Here is a 22,147-nt window from a genome sequence, read left to right on the forward strand (position 1 = left end):
AGCCAAATTAGCTCATTATTTTCCCAGCATTATTTTCCTTCTCGGCAGCTGTCAGATTCCTTGAGGGCTTTGTTGAAATGTTTCACCCAGCCCTGGAACCTTTTTCTGCCTGGGATTTTCAGATGGTTTTAACGTGACGATGCGACCTCCTTCTGTGTCCCGAGCAATTTCTGCTTGATACCAACTGGCATCAAAATGGCTCTATTATCAGCTTGAAGGTGATAGACATTTCAGGACACCACGGTCAGTCCAATTTAGACATTATTCCACAAAGATTACAACCCCTTTAGATTTTATGATTCACCCTTCGGATGATTTATTTCCATATTTTCCTTTCCAGTCTTCTTTTCAACCAAAGAAAAGCCAAATTGCACATCCTCGATGGGCTCAGAGCTCTGATAGGCTGTAAGGTTAGGCAATCTCTGTCCCGAGGCTGTCTAAATGGGTTTCTAATTGCGTTAGATCTTGCTATGAGTTAGATAAATTCAATCTGAGCAGGCAGGTTGGCACCGGGCTTTGGTGGCTTCTTTGAGCAGCATGCAAATTTTGGGAGGCTTCAGGGCACCTATGTGGAGACAGTCCACATTTTACCCAGACTTATTCATTAAATAGTGCCTCGGGATCTGATGTCCATTTCAGGATGGCTGTTCTGCTATTATTATTTCAGCAGGACTTGTAACACCTCTCCTCCAACTGCAAGGTCAGCGCTTACTAACTGCTGGAGTTGGAGCCATGGGAGCAGTCTTGAAGAGGGGAGAGTGGGTGCTATCCAAATTACTCTTGGTTCTGGGAAGTGTGATCCACGTGGATCCCTCTATGTCTTTCTTATTGTTGTGTGTTCCTTCTGCGGCCTCGTTTGCCTGCAGCAAAGGAGCCGGAGGGATGTCAGGAGCAAACCTCACAACCCTTGTCAAAGGGTCGTTCTGGGAGCAGAGTGGGATATGGGGATGGACTCAAGGGTTTGGGGCAGAGAAGAGCCATCAGACAGGACCTCACGGGTATCAGGTGGACCAGAACTGGCAGCTCATTGTTGACCAGAGGAGGTGACCTCAGCAAGATGCATAGGAGGAGGTCAGACTGGTAGATGAGAACAGCAGAGGTGCTGCCTGCTCCATGCCCAGCCCACAGCCCAGCAGAATCACACGCTGGTGCTGTAAGGCTGCTGGCTGCAGTGGCCACAAGCTGAGCTCTGGCCCTTTTCTCTCTAGCTAAAGTCTTGCAGTTCTCATCTTACCTTCCTAGAGCCTCCATTTAGTTTCCAAGAGTGTAATACTCCCCTCAGCATCCTACTCCAGAGCCTGCGTCACATTGCAGGGAGCTTCCAAACCTGACCCTGGTAAATTGAATAATTCCCACACGCAGCAAAGCCTCTGTACACAAAAAGTTGGAGCTGTGTAGTTTTGGGCACCGTCTTAATTTTAACAGTCAGCGGGGATGCCGCTCAGCAAACAGGAGCTTCATGAATTTGTCTGAAGTTGGCCAAGTCCTGTGCCACAATGGCTCCCTTGTCACTTATTTTGATATTCCGGGCACCGTGGTGTGACATGGCCGTCTCCCCGCAGCCCTGTGAGTTGCTGCATTGTGGCAGTGGCCGGGGAAGCGAGCTGCGCTGGCAGCGGGCTGGGAGGCTGTAGGCACGCAGGGGGGAAGAGAAAGGGTTAACGATTCTGACGTTTGCACTGCTCTGGCATTAATCCCACAGGAAAAGGGTGCCTGGGGCGGATTTTAAGGTTCCTTTTGTGCAAAGCGCAGTTTCTGAATCTCTGGCCGCCGTGGTGGTCTCTGCTGCAGCGTGACGGTGAGATGGGTGCGTTTTGAGGGGGAGCCAGTGCAGCAGCCCCAAGCCCTGCTCCCTTGCAGCCATCCTTTGCTGAGTGTTTTGTCCCTGTTGGGAAGCAGAATGAGCCTGGTGCATGCCTTACTGCGAGCTGGGGAGGCCTGCACCCAAGGGAAGAGTTGAGAAGGACCAGAGGGTGCCCTGGGACTTCCCAGCAGCCACGAGGGTCCTGAGGGGGCCCTGGTGGTGGGGAGCAGCAGGATGGGGTGAGCCCTTGGGGGGCTGAACAGTGAGCACTCATGGTTGCAGGATGCAGAGTGAAGAGAGCAGTGAGAAACTGTAAACCAATAAACGGGGGGAGAGTATAATAATTAGTAGAAATGAGTAGTTTTGGAGCGTTGAAAATTGACGAGAAAAGACAAAAAAGAAAAAAAATAAGTAAAGAAAAAAACCTGGGGGGAATATCAATTTTGACAAGCCGAACACAATGAGGAACGCTTAAAAAAAAAGACCTAGGAGGAGGCGGTGCCAGCAATCATCATTTGCAAATTGGTAATTATGTAGGAAAAAGCAAAAGTACTCAGTAAGTAGCTCTGGCAATTTGGGCTGAGAGCGACGCAGGATGCGGCATCTGCCAATGTGCTGGTAGGTGACAAAGGTGTTCGAAATAAGGTCTCCTTGGAACAATGCTATTTGGAATAACACCGTTCAGAATAATGCCCTGAGCCAGTGCAGCAGTGAGAGGGATGCTGTGGGCTAGGAGCCCACGGGAGGGACCACAACTGATGGCAGCCAGTGTGGTGACGGGAGGTGACTGGGCAGTGTCACAGCCACGAGTCAGTCCCGGTCACCGCCAGGAGCCACGGAGTCAAGATGACCACGTATGGCTGGTGGAGCCTTGGTGATGATGCCAAGCTGGAAATGCCTTCTGTTGTTATCATGATTATTTTGAATTAACACTCTTCCTTGTACACGGTGCACAGTTGGCTAGGTGATGATCTTGCAGAGAAGAAAGGCTGAAAAGTCCTAGTGGAAGGGGGTCTTCTGGAGGAGCTTTTGGCAGCACGTCCGTACCTGCTGTCATTCAGCACTGCAATCAGTGAGCTGGAAGTAAATACAAAATCACCGCTGATAAAATGCGTGGCTGACATGGAGCTCGGTGGAGTGGGAGATCGCAAAGAGAACGGAGCAGCGATGCAGAGCGATCCAGATTGCTTGGTAAAGTGGGCCCATGGAAACAAAGCGCATCGTAAGAAGTAGAGGACGCCCATGTGTGCCCTGCAGAGCAGGGTGGATTGCAGTGCAGGAGGAGCTCAGCGGGAGCACTCGCACTGCTCCGACCCAGGGGTGTGTGCAGCCCAGGGGTGAAGGATCTGGGAGGTGGGAGCAGGAGCTGAAATCCGTCTGTCCTTACAGGGATGGGGAGGAAAAACGGGGAGAGCAAAGAGGAGGGCCACGGAATGGAGTGGCTGGCTCAATACCCAGCTTGTGGCTGGGGCTTGAGGAAGCCAGCTTGTATAACAGCAGGAGAAGGTTGAGGGGTGCCTCGGTTGCACTGCACAAGCAGCTTCTTGTACGGGGAATGCTGCTGCTGAAAGGCGCATTGACCTCACGGAGAGAGGTCAGACAAAACCCAATTTCTGCAAGCCAGGGCCAGACAAATGGAGCCAGTGTCTTGCCGTGCTGAGTCCAGAACAGGGCTGTGCGGGTGGGGAGCCTCAGCCAGACACAAGCTGCTATTATCTCATCCCAGTGCGGTAGGGACGGAGGGGATGAGGGTCCCTGAGCCCACAGTGCTGTGTGCGGGAGGGAGTGGGGCTGAGTGTGCTATCTTTGCCCCTCTACCAGGTGGGGTGTGGCATCCGACAGAGGTGTTCTGTAGGCAAGGATGCTGCTGGGGAGCAGATGTTTGGGGGGGTAGTGTCACTATCACAGGGTGGGTTCAGTGCTGGAGCTCAGCTCTGTGTCACTCAGAGTTGCTGCTCTTGCACGGCACGTTCTGCTTGAGGGATCCCTTGCACTTCGTCAAACCTACCTTGGTATTCTGCTCTGGTAACCTACACCTTCCTCAGTGCAAGCGGAGGCAATTCCATCCTCCTAATGGCAGGAAGAAGCAGCCCATTGCTCTCTCTTGGAAGAAAGCATTTGCAGAAGTGATGATTCAGTCTGGAGAAGGCTCAGAGGAGATATTATCACTCCCTACAGCTCCCTGAAAGGAGGTTGTGGCAAGGTGATAGGCCACTTCTCCCAGGTGACAGCGATATGACAAAAAGTGATGGCTCTAAGCTGTGACAGGGGAGGTTCAGGTTGGATATTAGAAACAATTTCTACTCAGGAAGATGGTGATGCAGTGCCACAAGTAGCCCAGAGAGGTGGTGAAGTCACCATCCCTGGAGGAGTTGAGGAAATAGTGTAGGTATGGCACTGAGGGATGTGGCTAGTGGGCATGGGGGGAGGGATGGGTTGATGATTGGACTTGATGACCTTAGAGGTCTTTTCCAACTGTAATGATTTTCTGATTTATGAGCTTTACACCTTCAACCTTCTCCTCCCCAAACATCTATTCTCAGTCTTTCCCTGCTTATCAGGACATTTTCCTATTCCTCTCTGCCACACCGGGGCACGTGGCCTTGAATGCGATGTCCCAGACTGGACGTGGCACTTCTAGGATTCATCTGAAGCCCTACTGGCGCCCGGCACAGCTCGCTGTGTGCCTTCAAGACAAATATCCTGCTCACGCATCCCAATATAGATGCGTTTTTGTGCGACTTTGACACTGCTGATAGATAGTCAACCCATGATCTGCTGCAGCCCCCAATCCCTCAGCCAGCCTGCTGCTTTCGTGGTGATTATTTTTCCCAAGTGTGCAAATGTGACAGATATATTCCACATCTGTCATCCAAGCCGTTAATGAAAATACAGGCTAGCAATGGACGCAGGACACAACCCGGAGAATTTCATTTGATACCTCGTCCCGCCTGTAAGACTTGTCTTCAGTCATTACTTTCTGAATACGACTTTCTAAGTGCTTTGCATCCACCCCGCAGCGAGATGCGCCATATTACCAAAGCAGGGAAGTACTATGCTACACCTACAGCACTTCCCTGCATTCCTCATGAGAATGTCATCTAAAATAGTGTCAGAAAAGTTCCGAAAGCCAAGCTGTAACGTTTACTGCTCCTCCTCCATCCGCGAGACCTGATGTCTTTTCAAAGGAAGAAGTTCAATGCCTTGACATGTTTGTTTGTGACAAACCTACCGTGACTGTTATTCATTTCCTTGTTATCTTGTAGGTACTTACAAAGAGTTCTTTTATCTGTTTCGGTATTTTTCCAGGAACTGAAATTAAGCTAACTGTTTTATAATTCTCCAGATCTTCCTTTTTTTTTCTCTCATCTTTAAAGACAGGCGCTATTTTAGCTCTCTTCCACTTTGCTGGAGCTTCCCTCATCCTGTACAAATTCTTAAGAAAAATAAAATTAAACAAAATAAGAGGGAAGAAAAAAAAAAAAGAAAAAAAAAAAGCCCTATCAGCTCTGAAGTTACTTAAATCAGGTCTCTAAGCACCTGGGGTGAATTTAATCAGGTCCAACCAACCTAAAAGCAGTGAGCTCATTTAAATGCTCCCTGTGTGTTCCTTCCCCTGGTTAGGCTTGATTCCTTCCCTGTCCTCCTTGGTGCTGGCTGTGTGGGATGCCTGATTGCCACTCCATCTTGGTAAATACTGCAGCGAAAGTGGTATTTAGCCTCAATGGTGCTGTCTTTCCCTGTGCTGTCTCTTTGCCTCCCCATCGTTTCCCGTTCCCATTGAGCAGCTCCTTGTGATGTTGATTTTGTGTGTCATTCTTGGTGTTTGTGTTCTCATCATCCTGGTTTTGCCCTGTGAACTCGCCTTACCCTTTCCACTCCTTGGTAATCATGACAAAGAGGGATTTTCTGGAAGGATTTGGAGGAGGCTGATGATGCAGCTTAATGGCTCTTTGCAGCAGCTCCTCCCTAACATGAGGGAGAGCAAGCATGAAGTAGGGTATGGCAGTGTTTAACAAGCACACGGAAGGAGCAATTGTGACCCACGATGGAGCATCTCTTACAATGTGAGGCTGTAAGGTGGGGATGATGTCACCCGAGGCTTTGTGCTGAGCTTTGATCCCATTAGAGTGGAAATGGCAACAGGATGAAAATGGGTCTCCAAGAGCACCAAGGGTGTGTGTGAGCGAAGTGGAGGGCAAGGAGGAGGCACCATATGAAGGCTTGGGTGGAGGGCAGCCCATGGTTCAGGGCACAGTGCTGATGGAGATCTTTCAGAGACTGTAAGCTATGAACAGTGGCACTGAGGGACATGGTTTAGTGGTATGGTGGTGATGGGCCGATGGTTGGACTAGATGATCTTAGTGTTTTTTTTCCAATCTTAACAATTCCGTGCTATACAAACTGTGTGCCCTCCTTGTCGGCAAAGAAGGCAGGAAATGCTGGGCACGGGCTGCGTGGGATCCCCAGGGAGCACTGTTCCCTGCTGACCCTCTGCCTCCGTTTTAAGGTCAATTCTGATGCCCTCTGCTTTGTGTCAGCCAGCCAGCAAATGAAAACCTCCTCTCTTCTCTCCTCCTGCAGTTACCTCATCGCCGAGTGACGTTCTCTGCAGCCAGTCAGGCCCAGGACCTGCAGGACCCCTCCCAGCACAGCTACTATGACAGTGGACTGGAGGAGTCGGAGACCCCCAGCAGCAAATCATCATCGGGGCCCCGCATTGGGCCACTGGCCCTGCCTGAGGACCACTATGAGCGTACCACGCCTGATGGCAGCATCGGGGAGATGGAGCACCCCGAGAATGGTAGGTGCTGGCAACACCTGCATCTCTGCCTACACTGGGGACCCTGTACCTCGGGCTCTTTGGCCTCTGTGCCTCAGGGGCTTGGTCAGACAGGCTCCCTCATGCAGCCTGGTGGGGCTGGGAGGCTCAAAGCAAGGGAGCAGCAAAGGCACAGTGGGTGGGGAGAGGTGAGAAAGAGCAGGGAGGTCTGAGGGGAGGTCAGGAGGTGGGAGGGACCAGGAGGCAGCTCCATCGGCGTGACAGGAGGGACAAAACGCTGCTCTGAGGGGGTAGCACAGATATGAGCACACAGAGGGGCTGTCCACGGTGAGGATGTGGGTAGAAGGTCCTATGGTGCCCACCTCGAGGCAGAGGGCAGGAGTGTTGGGTTGTGCTCAGCTCCACGCTGTGCTCTTGGAGATGTGAAGCTTCCCCGAGGAGCAGAGAAGAGGTTTAGTGGCACAGGGAATGCATGGGGTGAAGAACCTGCGAGCAAGGTGATGGTAACCCTGAGGACTCCAGCAGGGCCCTTCAGGTCACCTCTTGCTTGGGTCCATCCCACAAAGCCCCACCGGAGGTGTCTGCCATCTCACCACAGCAAAGCTGGCTTTCCCCTGCCCTGGCACAACTTCACTCCCAGTTGTGGTCCCCATTCTGCCTCTGTGCTGCCTGCTGACTGCCCCCAAGCAGCCCCTGCCCCAAGCTAGCTTCTCTGGCTGGCTTCAGTTGCTTCCTCGGCCTTGGCTATGGCTGCGCACATAACACTGATTATTCCTTTACCTGCTGCCTTCTGTGCTCTTGTACTTAAGGGGAGCTCGCTGGGGAGCTGACAAGCTCAAAGGAACCTCTTGGAGTGGAGAAAGAGGTAGCACAAAGGGTCCTCCTGAAATCTCCTGCTTCTGGGAGCATCCTTGACTTTGGGACAAGGTTGAGAGTGTTCTGGAGCTGAAAGCATACTGGGTTCCTCTCATACAGCACAGAGGGGCATAGGGTAATTTGGGGGCCTGAAGGTCTAGCAGTACATCTTCCCCTTCTTCCCAGGTTAGTTCCTGGGATAATACTGTGCCCAACAAAGCAAGGCAAGTTGGTGCCAGGTCTGGCTGAGCTCCCAAATCCGTTGCATCCTGTGGCAATATGAGGAACCCTCCTGCCTGAGGGTGTCCCACAGTCAGCTTTCTTCCCAAAAGCACAAGCCAGACAACTGAGAAGGGCAGTGTGGAGAGGTTTCTGGTGCAGGATGACAGCAGTGGCCTTGTCAAGAGCCCTTGGGTACCAGCTAGGTGCATGCAGGAAGCACAAATGTCTTGTGTGCAGGGAGCTGCGCATGGCTGTGCTGCTGGGTGCAGCAGAGTGGTGATGTTGGGGCTGGGAGAGGGGATGCTGAGTTCATGAATGTGACAGATGACCCGGCAGTGAAGGAGGGGCAAGGTGAGAGAGGAGAACCTGAAAATCCTGCTGTAGGAGATGCAGGGCATTCTGTCATCCTTGGGATGTTCATTATCTCCTTCTCAGGATGTTATGCAATGTATAGACCCAAGAAAGGCACAGATCTCTGCTCACTGGTGACAGGGACAGGACTTGAGGGGACATCATGGAGCTACACCAGGGAAGGGTCTAGCTGGGTGTTCTGAAAAGGCACTGCACCAGAGGCTGGTGGGCATGTCACCAAGCTGCTGGAGCTCATGAAGCATTTGGATAATGCTCTCAGATGTAGGCTTTGGATTTCGGTTGGTTTTGGAGGCAGGGGTTCCTGTGGCACACTTCTAACTGGAGTTATTCTATGGCTCCATGGTTCCAAGGCCAGGGTGCACTGGCCAGAGCAGTGGCTGTTGTGGGGTCAGAGCACCCGGGCACTTTTGGAGTCCCCAGCCCTAACCCTCTCAAAAATTCAGCATTCCCATTGCACAGGAGCTATGGGTGCTCACAGTGCGGGAGAACAGAAGCTGCCTCGCACCCACAGAACCATGCAGTCCCCTGGGTGCACACAGGATAACAGTGTGCTGGGGCTCCCGTTCCTCTCACTGCCCCCAGCCTGGCTCCCTCCACGTGGCAGCTACTAGGTGTCCTGCTGCCTCCAGCACCCACCCTGACCCAGATAAAGCCCTGTGAGAGCTGAGGCCATGGCGGGGCACGGCTCTGGGGGATCCACTGGCATTAACTCCATCACCCTGGTGCCCTGCAGATTATCTGGCAATGGCAGTTCAGTGAACTTGTGGGGCTGGGGTGAGGGCTGTGATGCTTTAAGCAGGCAACAAGGGGACGCAGGTGCCAGGGCACGTTTGGGGATCAGAAGGTGCTGGTTGCCTTGGGTCAGTCCATTGGTGCCATCATTCCCATTGCATTCCGGACCTTTCCGTGGCATGAGATGTGCCCTGTTTGTGCAGGAGAGGGTCAGACCTTCCTGCTAGAGAGCTGTGGGACCACTATGGCTCTACGGGGGTATCTCACCATGCTTCTACAGCTGCTCAGAGAGCTCCAGAAGACCCCACTCTGTTGTTTTGGAGCTGGGAAGATGAAGCCATTCTTGACCTTGTATTAAACTGAAGAGACTAATTGGATCCCACACACCCTATCTTGCGGCACGAGCACAAGATTGACATGACTGTGCATTTTCTAGGCTTTCATCTAGTTATAAATATCCAACATAACAGGGCTTCCATTGCTTTCTCCAGGAGATTATCCCTGCAGCCGAACCAATCTGATAAGCAAGTATGCAAGGCTATTTATAGCTCTTCAACTGGAAGACAGATCCATGCCTTTTCTTTGTAGATGGTTCTTCACTTGATTAACACACATATCAGTGTCCTCCTTTTTTGGACACCTTTTACTGTGCAGACTGCAGTAAAATGCTGTATTGCAGGGGCTGAGCCAGGTCCTTTTCAGGAGGAATTACGATCTTACTGATGAAGACTCCTCCAACATCTTGGCACTGACACGCCAGCTCTGCAGTCATCACAGGCATTTGTCATCCCTGGTATTTTACCTAGCTGCCCACTGCTTCCTCCCCAGCGTTTTGCTGTGCCTCTATCCACTCCTGTGAGGTTTCTGGGCTTGGTCTCCCACTTGTCTTCAGTGAAAGCAACGGGTGGCCATCTGTTCCCTCCATCCAAGTAAGTGAGGCTTTGTTGAGGAGCCTGGGAGCGGTCCTGCTCTGCAAAGGGTCTTCCACATTGCAGTGTATGTGGAGTGATGCAAGTGCTGGTATCTCTTTCTTCTCCGGTGAAAACATAGTTGGATCTGTGCACCAAACTGTGCAATTTGGAGAATGTTACATAAAGGCTTTTGGAAATTAGGAGTTAGTACGTGAAGGCTGTTTCACTCTGCTCCTGTGTGGTACAGAGGTACTTGAGATGACAGTACAGTGGTTAAAGTATTCCTGAGCTGCATTTTTCAGCCCACAGAACAGGGGCAAATGTTTAATTTGTTTCATCCCCATTATTTAAAATGGGGACCCCATGCCACTCTTAATGCATGCCATTACAACCCCGCACTGAATATGTAATTAACAACCATCCCATGAGCTTTTGCAGTGCACTTAGTGCAGCAGTATCTGTACTTCACAGATGTTAATGAGCCCATCTTACAGCTCCCCTTCCAGGGAGACAACCCCTCCATGGGTGGGGAATGAAATGGGAAAGGATAATCTGAGTTTTCCGAGCTGCTTGCTGGTTTTGGATGGATGAACAGGCAGTGCTCGGAGGACGAGTGCTGCTGCAGGAGCCTGGTGCCACTGAGCAGCAGCTGCCCTGCTGCGGGCAGAGGGCAAAGCCCCAAATGCCTCTGGGCAGCTGCTGCCCCACGAGGCGTGAGCAGCTCAGCCCTGGGAGGCTGTGACAAGGTTGGATGCAGAAACCTCTCTCTTGGTTCATAGTTATGGGCTTTTCCAACGAGACCAGCCTTTTTTTTTCTTTTTTTTTTCCTTTTCTTTATTTTTTTCTCAAACTCTCCTGCCTTCTCTGTATGCCTCAGCTTGGCTTTTTAGTGAGTGAGCTGAGGTAGCGTTTCATGGGTTTGGCTATTCTACATATGCCCTCTCTGCCCCGATTTCACAAACCTGCATTTGAATTCCACTTGAGCACCCCTAGCTTCTGTTTCTTCCCATTGAACTTGACGATATCAGAAGATGCTCCACTTCATGCATGCTTGTAGGTCACGCAAAGCAAGTCAGTGCTTAAAGTTGCCTTTGATAAGCTCCGAAACCGAGTGAAGTCTCTTCCCAAGAGCAGAGCCAAGGCAAGGTGTTCTGGCAGCCACCTTCCCTTCCACCCTTCCTTGGGCTTCTCTCAGATGCTGCCATCTGCTCCCAGTGCCACCTCAGACCTGCAGTCCCGCTCCAGGGTGGCAGCAACATCTGGCAGGGCTTGGCTGTGCACACTGCATTTTGGCAACCCTTCCGAGGGCTGCCTGAGAGACTTATCCTCCTGTTCCCCTTTGCTGCACTTCAGAATGTAGCTCATGTCTTCCTCCCTTTCCTACAATTTTTGTCTCTGCACGACCTCCCGTTTGCCAACAGCCTTCTATCAGTGAGAATGTGTCCAGGTGACAGCCCACAGCTCTCCACCAGGCACAGGCACAACATGGCTGCTAGCACCAATGCCATAGTCCTGCACCAGTCACGTGTGCTTTGTTTGCAAACCAAACTGCCTGCGGCTAACACTGGGCTGGGCACAGCATCTGCCCTGGGTGGAGGTGAGTGGCTCAGGAGAGCCCTCCTGTCGCTATGCTTGTGGTGATAAAATGACTTTGCAGCACCGGGCAGCTGCTATCTTCCATCTCCTACTTAGTTTCAGCTCGGTCATGAGCTTCTCTTTAAGCTTCTCGCTATTATTGTTCTGTTCCTTCCTGCCAGCAGCTGAGACGAAAAAATTATTTTGTCTCCTCCAACACAGATCTGCCAGAATGAAGTCTCTAGATCTAAAAACCTATTCTTCTTTTTTTGCATTATCTTTAAATGTCCCTTTTGTCTTGCAGAAAGTGTTCCAGGCGCATGTTCAGTCTGCAGATGTATTTTTTTTTTTCCAAACGTACCCTGCAGCATTTTTGCTTTGTTGCAGAGGAATGCTTTGCCCAGACTCCCCTCCTTGCTGTGGAATTCTGGCTGGTGCTGTGCTACTCCCAGTCGAGCACCAGTAAGCCTGGCCAGGATTCCAGTACAAACCTCTTAAAGGCAAATCTCATCTGGAAGGAAGCTGGGGATATGGGTGGGATAGGGCAGTAAGAAAACATGGTTCTCTGACTGGGACTGTATGTCAGCACCCTTTCTGGTCACCAGAAGTCACCTGTGTGGACCGTTGGCTTGGGTCTGGCTAGTACTTGGACACCAGCACCAAGACAAGGTGCTGAGATGGTGGGATTTTGTTTTATAAAACTGTAGGCTTCTCCTTTATAACTCATCAGGGCCGGAATTATTTACTGTAGATGTTTCATCATTACTAGCGATTTCCAGGTCCTGATCTCGTTTGGGGTATGCATAGTGATGATCTGTCGGTGACCAGATCATGGAATCACAGAATTGTTGGAGTTGGAAGGGATCTTTAAAGGTCGTCTATTCCAACTCCCTGCAATGAACAGAGACACCTACACTACAGCAGGTGTACCCCACCCAACCTGACCTTGAGTCTCAGAAGATGGGGCATCCACCACATCTCTGGCAACCTGTTCAAGTGCCTACCATCTTTCACATCTCATCTACCTCTGCACATTACTTCTGGGTTTCTCGGCGGTCCTCAAGTCTACAGACGTCTTCATGTCCATGTAAGAAATCCTCAGCTTCTCTGCTTCCTTCACGTGATGTTGGTTCATCCCAGAAGATAGGTGCTGATTTTCCTAATAGCTACTGAAGAGCAATGTGAGAAAAGATTCTTATCGCAAGAAACACCATCTGGGAGGTTGCAAATGGCCATGGATTACACCACCTTGGTTTCAACATGCCATCTCTGTCTGAGACATAATTTCCAACTTGTTCTCACCCTATTTCCTCCTTTCTGTGTTTTCCAGCACTTGTGTCTGGGTAAAATGTCTCTTACAAAAGCCACTGAGGACAGAGCAGTTGTGGCATGTCACGTCAGCCGTGTCACCTTCCTTAATTGTACCGAGGTGAACAGGGTATGGCTGTTTTCCTGCCTCAGTCTCAGTAACAAATACACGTCTACCAGCTAGAGAGAATGCCTTTAATCCTGCCCAGACCTTCTAACGAAGATGCCACTTGCTTCAGAGGCTGTCCAAAATAGCTTTAATAATTTATTTGACATTCTCTTCTTTGTCTCCCAGGATTATGTGGTGATGCACATGTAAGACTGTCCTGGAGTTCTCCAAAGATCCTTGGCAGATTCCAGACCTCTCTTGAGGCATTATTCATTTGAAGGAGCCACATTTCCTTCTTGGATTCTGATGGCTTTTTTTTCACCCTCTCTGTCCCTGAACTGTGACTGCAGCTTATGAAGAATTCAGGTGGGACGATCTCACCCAGCCAGTGCCCCAGAGGCAGGAAGTTCCTGTTTTCTATAGGAAGGTGCTTTATCTCGTAGGATAGATCAGTGTCTGTGGCTGTATTTGCACGTCCTCCATTTGAAATGGGATTCCTGAGCTTTCTGCTCTTCTTTTCAGCCCAGTGCTGGGGTGTGACATCTTCCATTCCCTCTTGTTGCCTGTGGCAAGATGATGGGAAAAAATGAGAACGTCATCTCCTTTCTCTGATGTCCTCCTGCCCTGAATGTACTGGGTGGAGAAAATGCATTCAGTTTTCTTAACGTCTATTCTTTCTTCTGTTCTGAAGCATTTTAAAACTTCACATTCTAAAACCAAAAGTTAAAAACAAGGAAGAGTGGCTTTGGGACCACCAAATTTGGCAGACTGTGCAGCAAATGCTGAGACTTTTCTAATGGGCTCCTGCTGGAAGAGGAAGGGAGGAGAGAGCTTTAGCTGAGAATTATAAGAGAATATATAGAATTATAATTATGAAGGGTAGAAAAATTGGGGGTCAAGGGAGGAAGGCTCCTAAGCTTTTGGCCCCAGCATACTCAGTCAGGTGTTTGCCTCCTCTTTAAATGTGGTTTGCCTGGTATGTTCTGATAGGGCCCATCCGTCTTCAGTCTGACTTCCTTCTCCTTCCTTATCTTTAAGGTAGTACGTATGGTTTCTCCAGATACTGAAGCTTGCAGTATTCACAAAGATGAGTAAGATACCTGAAGAAAACTTCTGTATTCAACAGAAGAAGATAACAGTAAGGTTCTACTACCATGCTGTGTCGCAGGTCCTCACTCCATCATGAATCTAGCAGATGACAGTAGGCCTGGCAATGCTGTGTACCCCCCAGACGGGGCAGGAATGCTTTCCTCCACCCCTACGTTCCGGCAGGGTTGAAGCCCGGTGCCAGCTCTGTGGTATTAAAGCAGAGAGCTCTTCACCTTCACACTGTGGTTACAAGCTGTAGGGTGCTGCGATGTGTAGGCTACTACCGCCAGCCTGCACTGTAATTACATAGGATTTTTTTTTTGCCATTGCCTGGCAATGGCTGCAAATGCCTAAGTGTAATGGTCATTAGCAGCTATTCTTATCTGCACCATGTCTGAGCACCCTTTCTTTGGTTTGGTACAAAGTCTATTTGCCAAAGAATAGGTCGTCATCCCCAGACTATTTGTGGGTTCACCGCAAGGTCACTAGACTTCATTCCTGGAAGCAGCTTTCAGACAGGAGGGTTGGGCCCCTTCTTCCTTCTGCGGGGCTGCTCAGAATGACCTTCGGGCTTAAAAAGTACACATTAGAGCAGGCTTGAGCCCCCAGGCTTGGTCTTGCTGCTGGGCAGTGCCCTGGAACAGTTGCAGTGGTCCAGGTGCCGTCCATGGGAGGCAGCAGCTGAGCTGGGAGCATCTTAGTGCCAGTGCCCTGTGTGGTGTTAGCAAGGGTGCCAGCACAAGGCAGTGCCCTCCTCCGCGTACTTTGCTCATCCCTGTCCCTGTGCCACGTGCCTTGCAGTGCCAGCACAGCTGCCTGGCAGTGTGCAGCCTGGACTGGGGAGCATGGCAGGCTGAACTTTTGCTGGGTCATTTTTTTTTGACAGATCACTCCGAGCTGTTTTCCCATCCTGACTCCACCGAGAGCAGGACCTGCAGAGGCACCACGAGCAGCCAGAGGTTGGCATTCTGAGCCAGAATAAGGAACCAAGAGTAAAAGCAATAGACAACATAGATCCCTCAGCGGTCCCAGACTATTTGTTGTTTTCAAAGAGCTGCTCCCTTAGAAAGCTCCTTTTGAAGTAATTTGACACACCGTTTCCAGCTCCTCTGTGATCTAGCTCGGTTATTTCCCCTTTATCTGCCTCTGAGTGCACCTGAACGTCTCTATAAACCTGCCAGTGCCTCCTCCCATGCAAGGGGACCTGCATTAGTGGGGGATTTAAACTTAATGCCTGAGAAGCTTATGAAGTCTCCCATTTGAGCTTCTCGAGGACTTCACACTGCATTTTTTTCACATAAAAATAGCATGTGCCTGAGTTTGAAGGATTGGTCAGCTGCAGATCCCTCAGATGGAAAATCCCTCTTGTCGGCGTGAGATAGAGGATAAGGGATTCATTCCTGTCCCCAGTGAAATCAATGCGAGCTTTGCTATTGAGACAGGTCAAATGTCAGTCTCAGTTGTTCACTCTTCCCTAGGATTTTATCCTTTGTGCTCGCGCTATCAATGAATCTCTCTTCCTGTCTCCTTCCCACAAGCTCTCATCCATCCTGATTTGAAGTCACCTCCATTAAGTGGTTGTAACGCTAGCTCTTTGCTTTACTTGCAGAGGGGACACTCCATAAATCTAACATTAGTCATGGCATCTGGCGAGAGCTACCAAGGATAGGCTGCTTTGACTCAGAGGTTATCTAACCGTATCAGCCCCCACATTTGCCTTCCTCTCAGGGAGCCCAGGCTCCCTGGCAGGATCTAGGGCTCGTTTGGTGTGTGCTGATGCAGCCCTGCAATTTGCTCAGGGCTTCCTAGGGGAGCAGCAGAGCAATCAGCTCCTTGCTGCCAGGGAAATGTAGTCACGCCTGGGCTCCCTCTTCGCCCCTCATCCCTCCTCGTGGTTCAAGCAGGACAGCAAGCATTCCACAGTCGCCTGCACACTGGGTCCCCTGGTGTTCTTCATGGTGGGTGGGATCCCTGTTTCCTGGCAGGCACATCCAGATGTATCACAGGTGGAGATGGAGGACAGGACAGGTTGTGCCCTTGCACTGTGTCCTGGAGCTTTGCAGGTAACCTGCAGTGGCCTCCAGATGGGCTCCTTGTGAGATCACAGAACCATTGAATATCCCCAGCTGGCAGGGACTGACAAGGATCATGGAGTTCGACCCCAACTTCACACTAGACCACCCAAAAACAGCCTGTATATCTGAAAACATTGTCCAAATGTTCCCTGAGTTATGGCAGCTCAGGGCTGTGCCCATTGTTCTGGGGAGTTTTTTTCCATGCCTGCTGCCCTCTGATGCAGGACTACTTCCTAACTCCCAGCCTGACTGTCCCCTGATGTAGCTCCATGCCATTCTCTTGGGTCTATTCGCTGACGCCCAGGCTCTGGTGGACACCAAATCTTACTGAGGCACTTATTCCATCTCCCTACTGATGAATACAAAGAGCAAGAGCTTGTTCTTGGACCTCGGAGCCAACCAGCATGGCACAGCTCACATCCTTCGGGCTGAACTCTCCTGGTCAGGGTGACCTCACCCATCCTGCTCATCGGAAAGGGCTTCTCCATGGGGCTCACCCCAGGTTGTGCCCATGTTCTGTCTGGCAAAGATGCTCAGCACTGTGTAAGGGCAGGCTAACTGACAAAACAGCCTTGATGACAAGGATTGTGACGGTTCTTGGAGCAGCTGGGATTTATACCCTAGGCCGTTACTGTAGGGTGAGACCTGGCTGAACTGCCTGCACTTAAAGACATTAAAGGGAGCAGGCCAAAATGCAGTGCATCAGGCATGAGGCAGCTTGGCTGGTCGGTGTGTGTGAGAGGATGCATGCCTCTGGTTCAGGCTGTCGGTGGTCATTTACTTGTTCAGGTTGTAAATGGCAAAATGTTCTTATGTGAATGGCCAGCAGCCCATTGGGTGAGGCACGGTGCTGGGGCTGCACGGGCACGAGTTCATAAAAGCAGCAGTTCTCCATCAGTTATATGGCTGTGTCTGCTTTACAACAACCTCGCTCAGAAGCGAACAAGCCAGGAGGCAGCAAGAGCAAGGAGAGAATTAGGATCTGGTCTTCGCTCAGGGATGCGTTAGAACAGCATGTCGTGGTGTTTTATGGCTGCTGGGGAGAGAGAAGATGGAGTAAGGAATGTAAAATGACAGAGAATGAGTAGATGTGATATTTGCCTGATGTATTTTGCTAGTAATTAGTATAATGCCAATTAAATATAAGTAATCTTTTCTCCTGCTGTATAAGTTATTGCTTGAAAATATGCCAGCTAAAACCAAGATATTACACTTTGAGAGGTAGGGAAGTCTCTGTTCCTTGAGGATCTCCAGATGAAATTATCCAGACAACAGGGATCTTGACAAAAGCAAGGCTTATTATTATCTAGAAGGAAAATGAATAAAAGCAAAAGAAATTGCAGATTCCGTGTCTAGCTGCTCATTAGCCACACAGGAGGGGCACCCACAGAGACACACCAGGGAGAGAAAGCAAACATCTTGTGTTCCTGGAGTCAGCGCTTTGCCAGCATTGTTCCCCATTGCCTCCCTCGACCTTGCCACGCTTGGGCTGCTCTCCTCAGACACTCCCCACTGCCCGCACACATTCATCCTTTCCCCAGCCCCATTTTCCCTTTGCCGACCCATTCGGTGAGTCTCAGGACGTAGACTGCTTGGTTCCCTGGGACATCAGCCTCCGTAATGATGATTAATAACTTCCTTCAAAGGTTCAGATGCTGATCTTAGGCATCTTGAATCACAGATGCTTCTGAGGTCTCTACCTGGCTGGTTGGAGTTTTCTCTTTTGAGCAGGTCTGCTGTTGTTTCTCTCAACTCCGTACATTCATTTTCTCCTGAGCTAGAAGGAGCAGAACTGCTACTGTTATCTCCTTTTGAAAAACAACCTGTACAAATCTCTCCCTTGCACCGATTCTGGAGGTTTTCATGCATCTCTGTTGGACCGTGAAATCAAAATCTCCTCCTGATAGTACAACTGTTTGCTTGCGCTGTGCTCTGAGGGTGATAGAGCCAGCAAATCCCTTCGGCCGCTGTGCCTCAAATGCGAGATGAGTCTGTGTCCCCACCAGGTGTAGGCCCCGTGTTCATTAAAGCACGCAGTGTATCTGCTCAGCACCTCTAGGGCTCTCTCAGCTCTGCAGACCTGGCTGCACCCAACCTGCAGCACCCAGTTGTAGCAGGGGTCGGTGTTCCCTCTCCGGTGACATTACCCTTTCTGTTCCCACTGTCCTGCAGGGATGTCATCCCAGTAGTAAACATAGGGCACAGCAGTGCTCATCAGCATCTGGTGGATGTTCTTTTTGCCCACGTCTTTCTGAGCAGAGCCCAGGTTGCTCTGTTCCCCAATCCTACCCCTCCCCACTCTCAGAGACGTGCCAGTGCCCTCCTGTGAATGCTCGTGTTTGAGAGCTGCAGTGGCACTGACACCCCCCATTTTTTCTAAGAGGAAAAGGCACCTCCCCGTGCACATCCCTGAGCCTCACCCCTCAGCCCCTTCGCTAGCAGGATGGCAAGCAGTGTGATCCACAAACGTCACCCATCCGGCCTCATTCCTTGGCACGTGCTCAGTGCGTGCGCTGCTCCTACCGTGTGCCAGACACTGACCCCCTCCCATTCAGCTTCCACTGTGGATTTCCACCCTGCAAATACACGAGTGTTGGAGGAGCGAGCAGTATATGCCTTTGGTGTGTGGCTCCTCATCACAGTTCGTAGGCAAGGGCTCTCTTTTATGGGCTGCCTTTGACCTTCAGCAGCCTGACACCCTCCTCTAGTGTCAGGTCACTCGTCCTGATTTCTTTTGTGTATTTTTCAGGAAGTTTCTTGGACTTGAGGATCTGCAGAGCTCCGTTCCAACCCCTGTGTTTCTATGATCTGTATGATATCGAGCATGCTCTGCCTGCTCCTTTCCCCTTCCCAAACCCTGGCTCCTTTCCTCTGCAGTGGGCACTTCAGAGGGCCCCTGCCCCCCCAGTTGAAGCCACACGTGGGATCTCCATTTCAGAGCAATATCCCGTATCTGAGATGGGTTCTGGGGTGGGTGCTCTGAGGCTGGCAGTGGCTCCCAGCCCTGAGTGCACCAGACGTCCTCACAGGGCACCCCAGGCAGGACCCACACAAAGGCAACGAGGCGTGTGTACCGCCAATCCTAATCCCAGTCCCTGCGGCTCAGCCTGTTCCCAGGCCAGCTCCTCCTCTTCCTCTCCCTCCGGGCTGTGGGGCTGTCTGCCTGCAGCCCCCTGGCTGAGGAGAGTCCCTCTCACCAAGTTGTGCTCCCATCTGTCACTCAACACCTAGGTGACTCCTAAGGCCTTGAGCAGCGCTTTGTGTGCAGCTCCCACCCCCCCCCCCCTGCGAGAACAATTTCCCCTGATTCATTGTCCTGCTAGCGAAAGATTATTAAATTGTTGATGGAGCTTAACAAAGGTTTTGTTCAAAGGCAGATGCGCGAATGCCAGTTCTTTTCTCCTTGACACAAGAGCCGCAGTGACGCCGCACAATGAGCGGCATCCACCCAGGATTGGGCGCAGTGCTCGTGATGCCACGTGTCCCCATGCACACACACAGCCCTCCAGGTGAGCTCCAAAGCCTGCAGCCAATTTGCGACATTCATTTGTTTCCTCGCGTGAATCCTTGCTCACGTTTGGGATGATGGAGGAGCTGGAAGGTGGGCATGTGGGGCTGGCACGAGGCTGGCACGGCTGCTCCCATCCCCCGCCCGCTCCCACCGCAGCGGGGATCATTAGCGAGGCAGCGCAGCCTCAGGCTGCTTGACATTTAGCATTATTCAGGCTTATTTTCTGTTGCTTATCACTTCAGCAGATTTCTAACACTAAAGCTTAAATTTTCCATGCTGGGTTTCCCTCAGGTTCATTCCTTTCTTATTTTATTTTTTTGTTTTTTTCTTAAGTTTTAGCGAAGGTGTTCCAGCTGTTTTGTGAGAACAAGGCATGCTGTCTCAGCCCTGCTAACAAACCACTTATAAGAATTCCCTTTCAAGACACATTAGCTTAAATATGCTTCGGATGAGAGGTGTGGAATTTGGCACAGCAGCTGCCAGCGTTGGCATCTGGGGGTTGTTTGCCCCTGGAGGGTCAAGCTTCTCACTGCATGGCTGTCAGTGCACAGCCCCACAGAGCTGCACCCACGCACCGTTTTGTACCCTCTGAGCAGCATCGTGCACCAGCACAGCTCTTGTGGAGGCCCTGTCCCCCTAGCAACCCTGGCACAGGAGCTCCGGGTACATCCTCCAGGTGCAAGCCCCTTCCCCAGTGCTTCAGGTGCCCTCAGATTGTTTTTGGGGTGCTTTGGGATGCGGAATGCTCCTTGGGGTTTGGTTCCCAGGGACTCTTCTCCCCGTTGTTGGCCTTCCCAGGGTATATTCCCTGCCCTCATCCCACTCCCTGCAGAGGCTGCCTCAAGCTCCACTGCCCTCCCTGATGAGCTTCTGCCAGGAAGGAAAGCATGGCTGCAGCTTTAATTAAATGATAAGGGCAGAGCCCCGGAAGTGTGGAGATAAGTGCAGTGGTGTCTGCCACCACACTTGCCTGGGCTCTTTCTAATTAGCTCAGAGAAACTCTGTATAGGATGGTTAACCCTTGGAGGGAGGCAGATGCAGCCTGAGGTTTGGGGTGCTGTGGGTCTCATGGGGGCTAAGGGGACCCCTCCATGTGCCAAAACAGCTTTCTCAGGCTCAGGTGCAAGATGAAAGTCTAAGATCAGCCACACAGGTCCCTTCTGTAAGAAACAGCTGGTGTTTTAATGCATCCCATGCCAGGTTGCTGTGCTCATCCCACACTGGGGACAGTGACAAGGATGCAGTAGCCATGGGAGAGGTTCTTCAGTCCCCCTCAGAAGCTGTGGGAGGGCAGGAAGGAGATGGGGTAAGAGGTTGTGTATGGGGAGATGTCAGCAACCCATAATGATGAGGACTGGAAGATCACAGGGACTGGTTGCCACAAAGACCCTGACCCCTGCTCTCCTGCAATAAGTGGCTGGTGAACAATCTTTTTTTTGGGGGGGTGGGGGGGCTAGAGAACGCCTTCTCTGCTCTGAGCACTCCATAGCACAGGCAGGCAGCTGGAGCTCTGCTCCTTCTGATCACCCCATCCCATTGTCTGCGTGTGTCCTTGTGCCCCCAGAGAATCCCAGAGTGGGACAGGATGACAGGCCAGCCCCACAAACCCAGGCTGGGGCCCCTATGGGAACCTCTGGGAGGACTACCGTGCACAGGAGGTGTTGGCAAAGGCCAAGTGGGATCGGTGCAGGCGGCGTTGTGCCGGTATTTGGGCAGCAGGAATGCGCATCAGAGGCATGCATGCGCTAAGAGCCCCTGGGGATGGCAGGTGTTGTTCCCTGCATGTTTACATAACCATCATTAGCCCTCGCAAGAGAGGATGCAAAAGCCAGAAGGGGAGGAATGAGCAGCCCACAGCGACAGGGGCAGATGAACCAGCTGGGGACATCATGTTCCACCTCCCAAAGGTACTGCAGCAGCTGGTGCTCACCTGTCCAGTGACCCGACCAGGTGATATGGGGGCACGTGGGAAGGTGGGGAAGGGCTTTGGATGTGCTACTGTTTGTTTTGGGTACCGCAGGGCTCCCTGACCCTCTTGGAGGATATTTGGTGAATATCTGCTCTTTGTAGGTGCCTTGAGAAGTTCTTGGTTGGCCAGAGGACAGTGCTGGGGCAATATAGGCAGTAAGGCTTCATATCATAAGTAGATTTGACATTGTTCCTTATCATAGAATAAATAAAGTTGGAAAAGGCCACTGAGAGCATTCAGCCCAACCCCCACCCCTCCCCACCGTGCCCCCTAACCACATCCCTCAGCACCACATCCACACATTTCCTGAACACCTCCAGGGATGGTGACACCACCACCTCCCTGGGCAGCCTGTGCCAACATATCACCATGCTGCTCAAGAACAAATGGCTCCAAATATCAACCCGAATCTGCCCTGGTGCAACTTAAAGCTTTTACCTCTTGCCTTACTCACAGCATCGGTGAGGAGGGTTGCTCGGGAGTGCCCACTGCTTGAGTCTGTTTTCAGTTGCTTGAAGTTTTGGCAAACTTTAATCACAGGGAAACAGTTTCTCATGGTGGGCATCTGCTGCTTGCCAAATATTTTGAAAAGAGTCAGTGAAATCTGTCCAGATAGCTCATTTCCAAGGGGAGGTAGGAAAGGAAATGGCTTGTTTTACTCACTGGTAAAGGAATCCCGCTGCCCCCCAGACCCGTGCTTTGAAGATGCAATTTGCTGTGATCTCCTGACCCCTTCATTGTGCCTTCTCTGCTTTCTGCAGCCCGTCCCAATGGCAGAGCTTCTTCCCCCCCACCCAAACCTGGGGCACTACCCAGGTGTCCCCACCCCCTC

At 51.2% G+C, this 22,147-nt stretch overlaps 1 protein-coding gene across 1 annotated transcript in view; it reads left to right on the forward strand.

Annotated features, from left to right (window-relative positions):
- The window catches only part of PCDH1 (protocadherin 1), a 47,232-nt gene that overhangs the window by 16,242 nt on the left and 8,843 nt on the right, over positions 1–22,147 (forward strand). The window contains exon 4 of the mRNA XM_065734418.1: positions 6,389–6,608. Within this exon, the coding sequence (XP_065590490.1) occupies positions 6,389–6,608 (220 nt within the window). The remainder of the gene's footprint in view (positions 1–6,388; positions 6,609–22,147) is intronic.

The sequence above is a fragment of the Cyrtonyx montezumae genome, unplaced genomic scaffold (genome assembly GCF_038088225.1).
Source record: "Cyrtonyx montezumae isolate F1298 unplaced genomic scaffold, pur_monq_1.0 scaffold_18, whole genome shotgun sequence".
Lineage (NCBI taxonomy): Eukaryota > Metazoa > Chordata > Aves > Galliformes > Odontophoridae > Cyrtonyx > Cyrtonyx montezumae.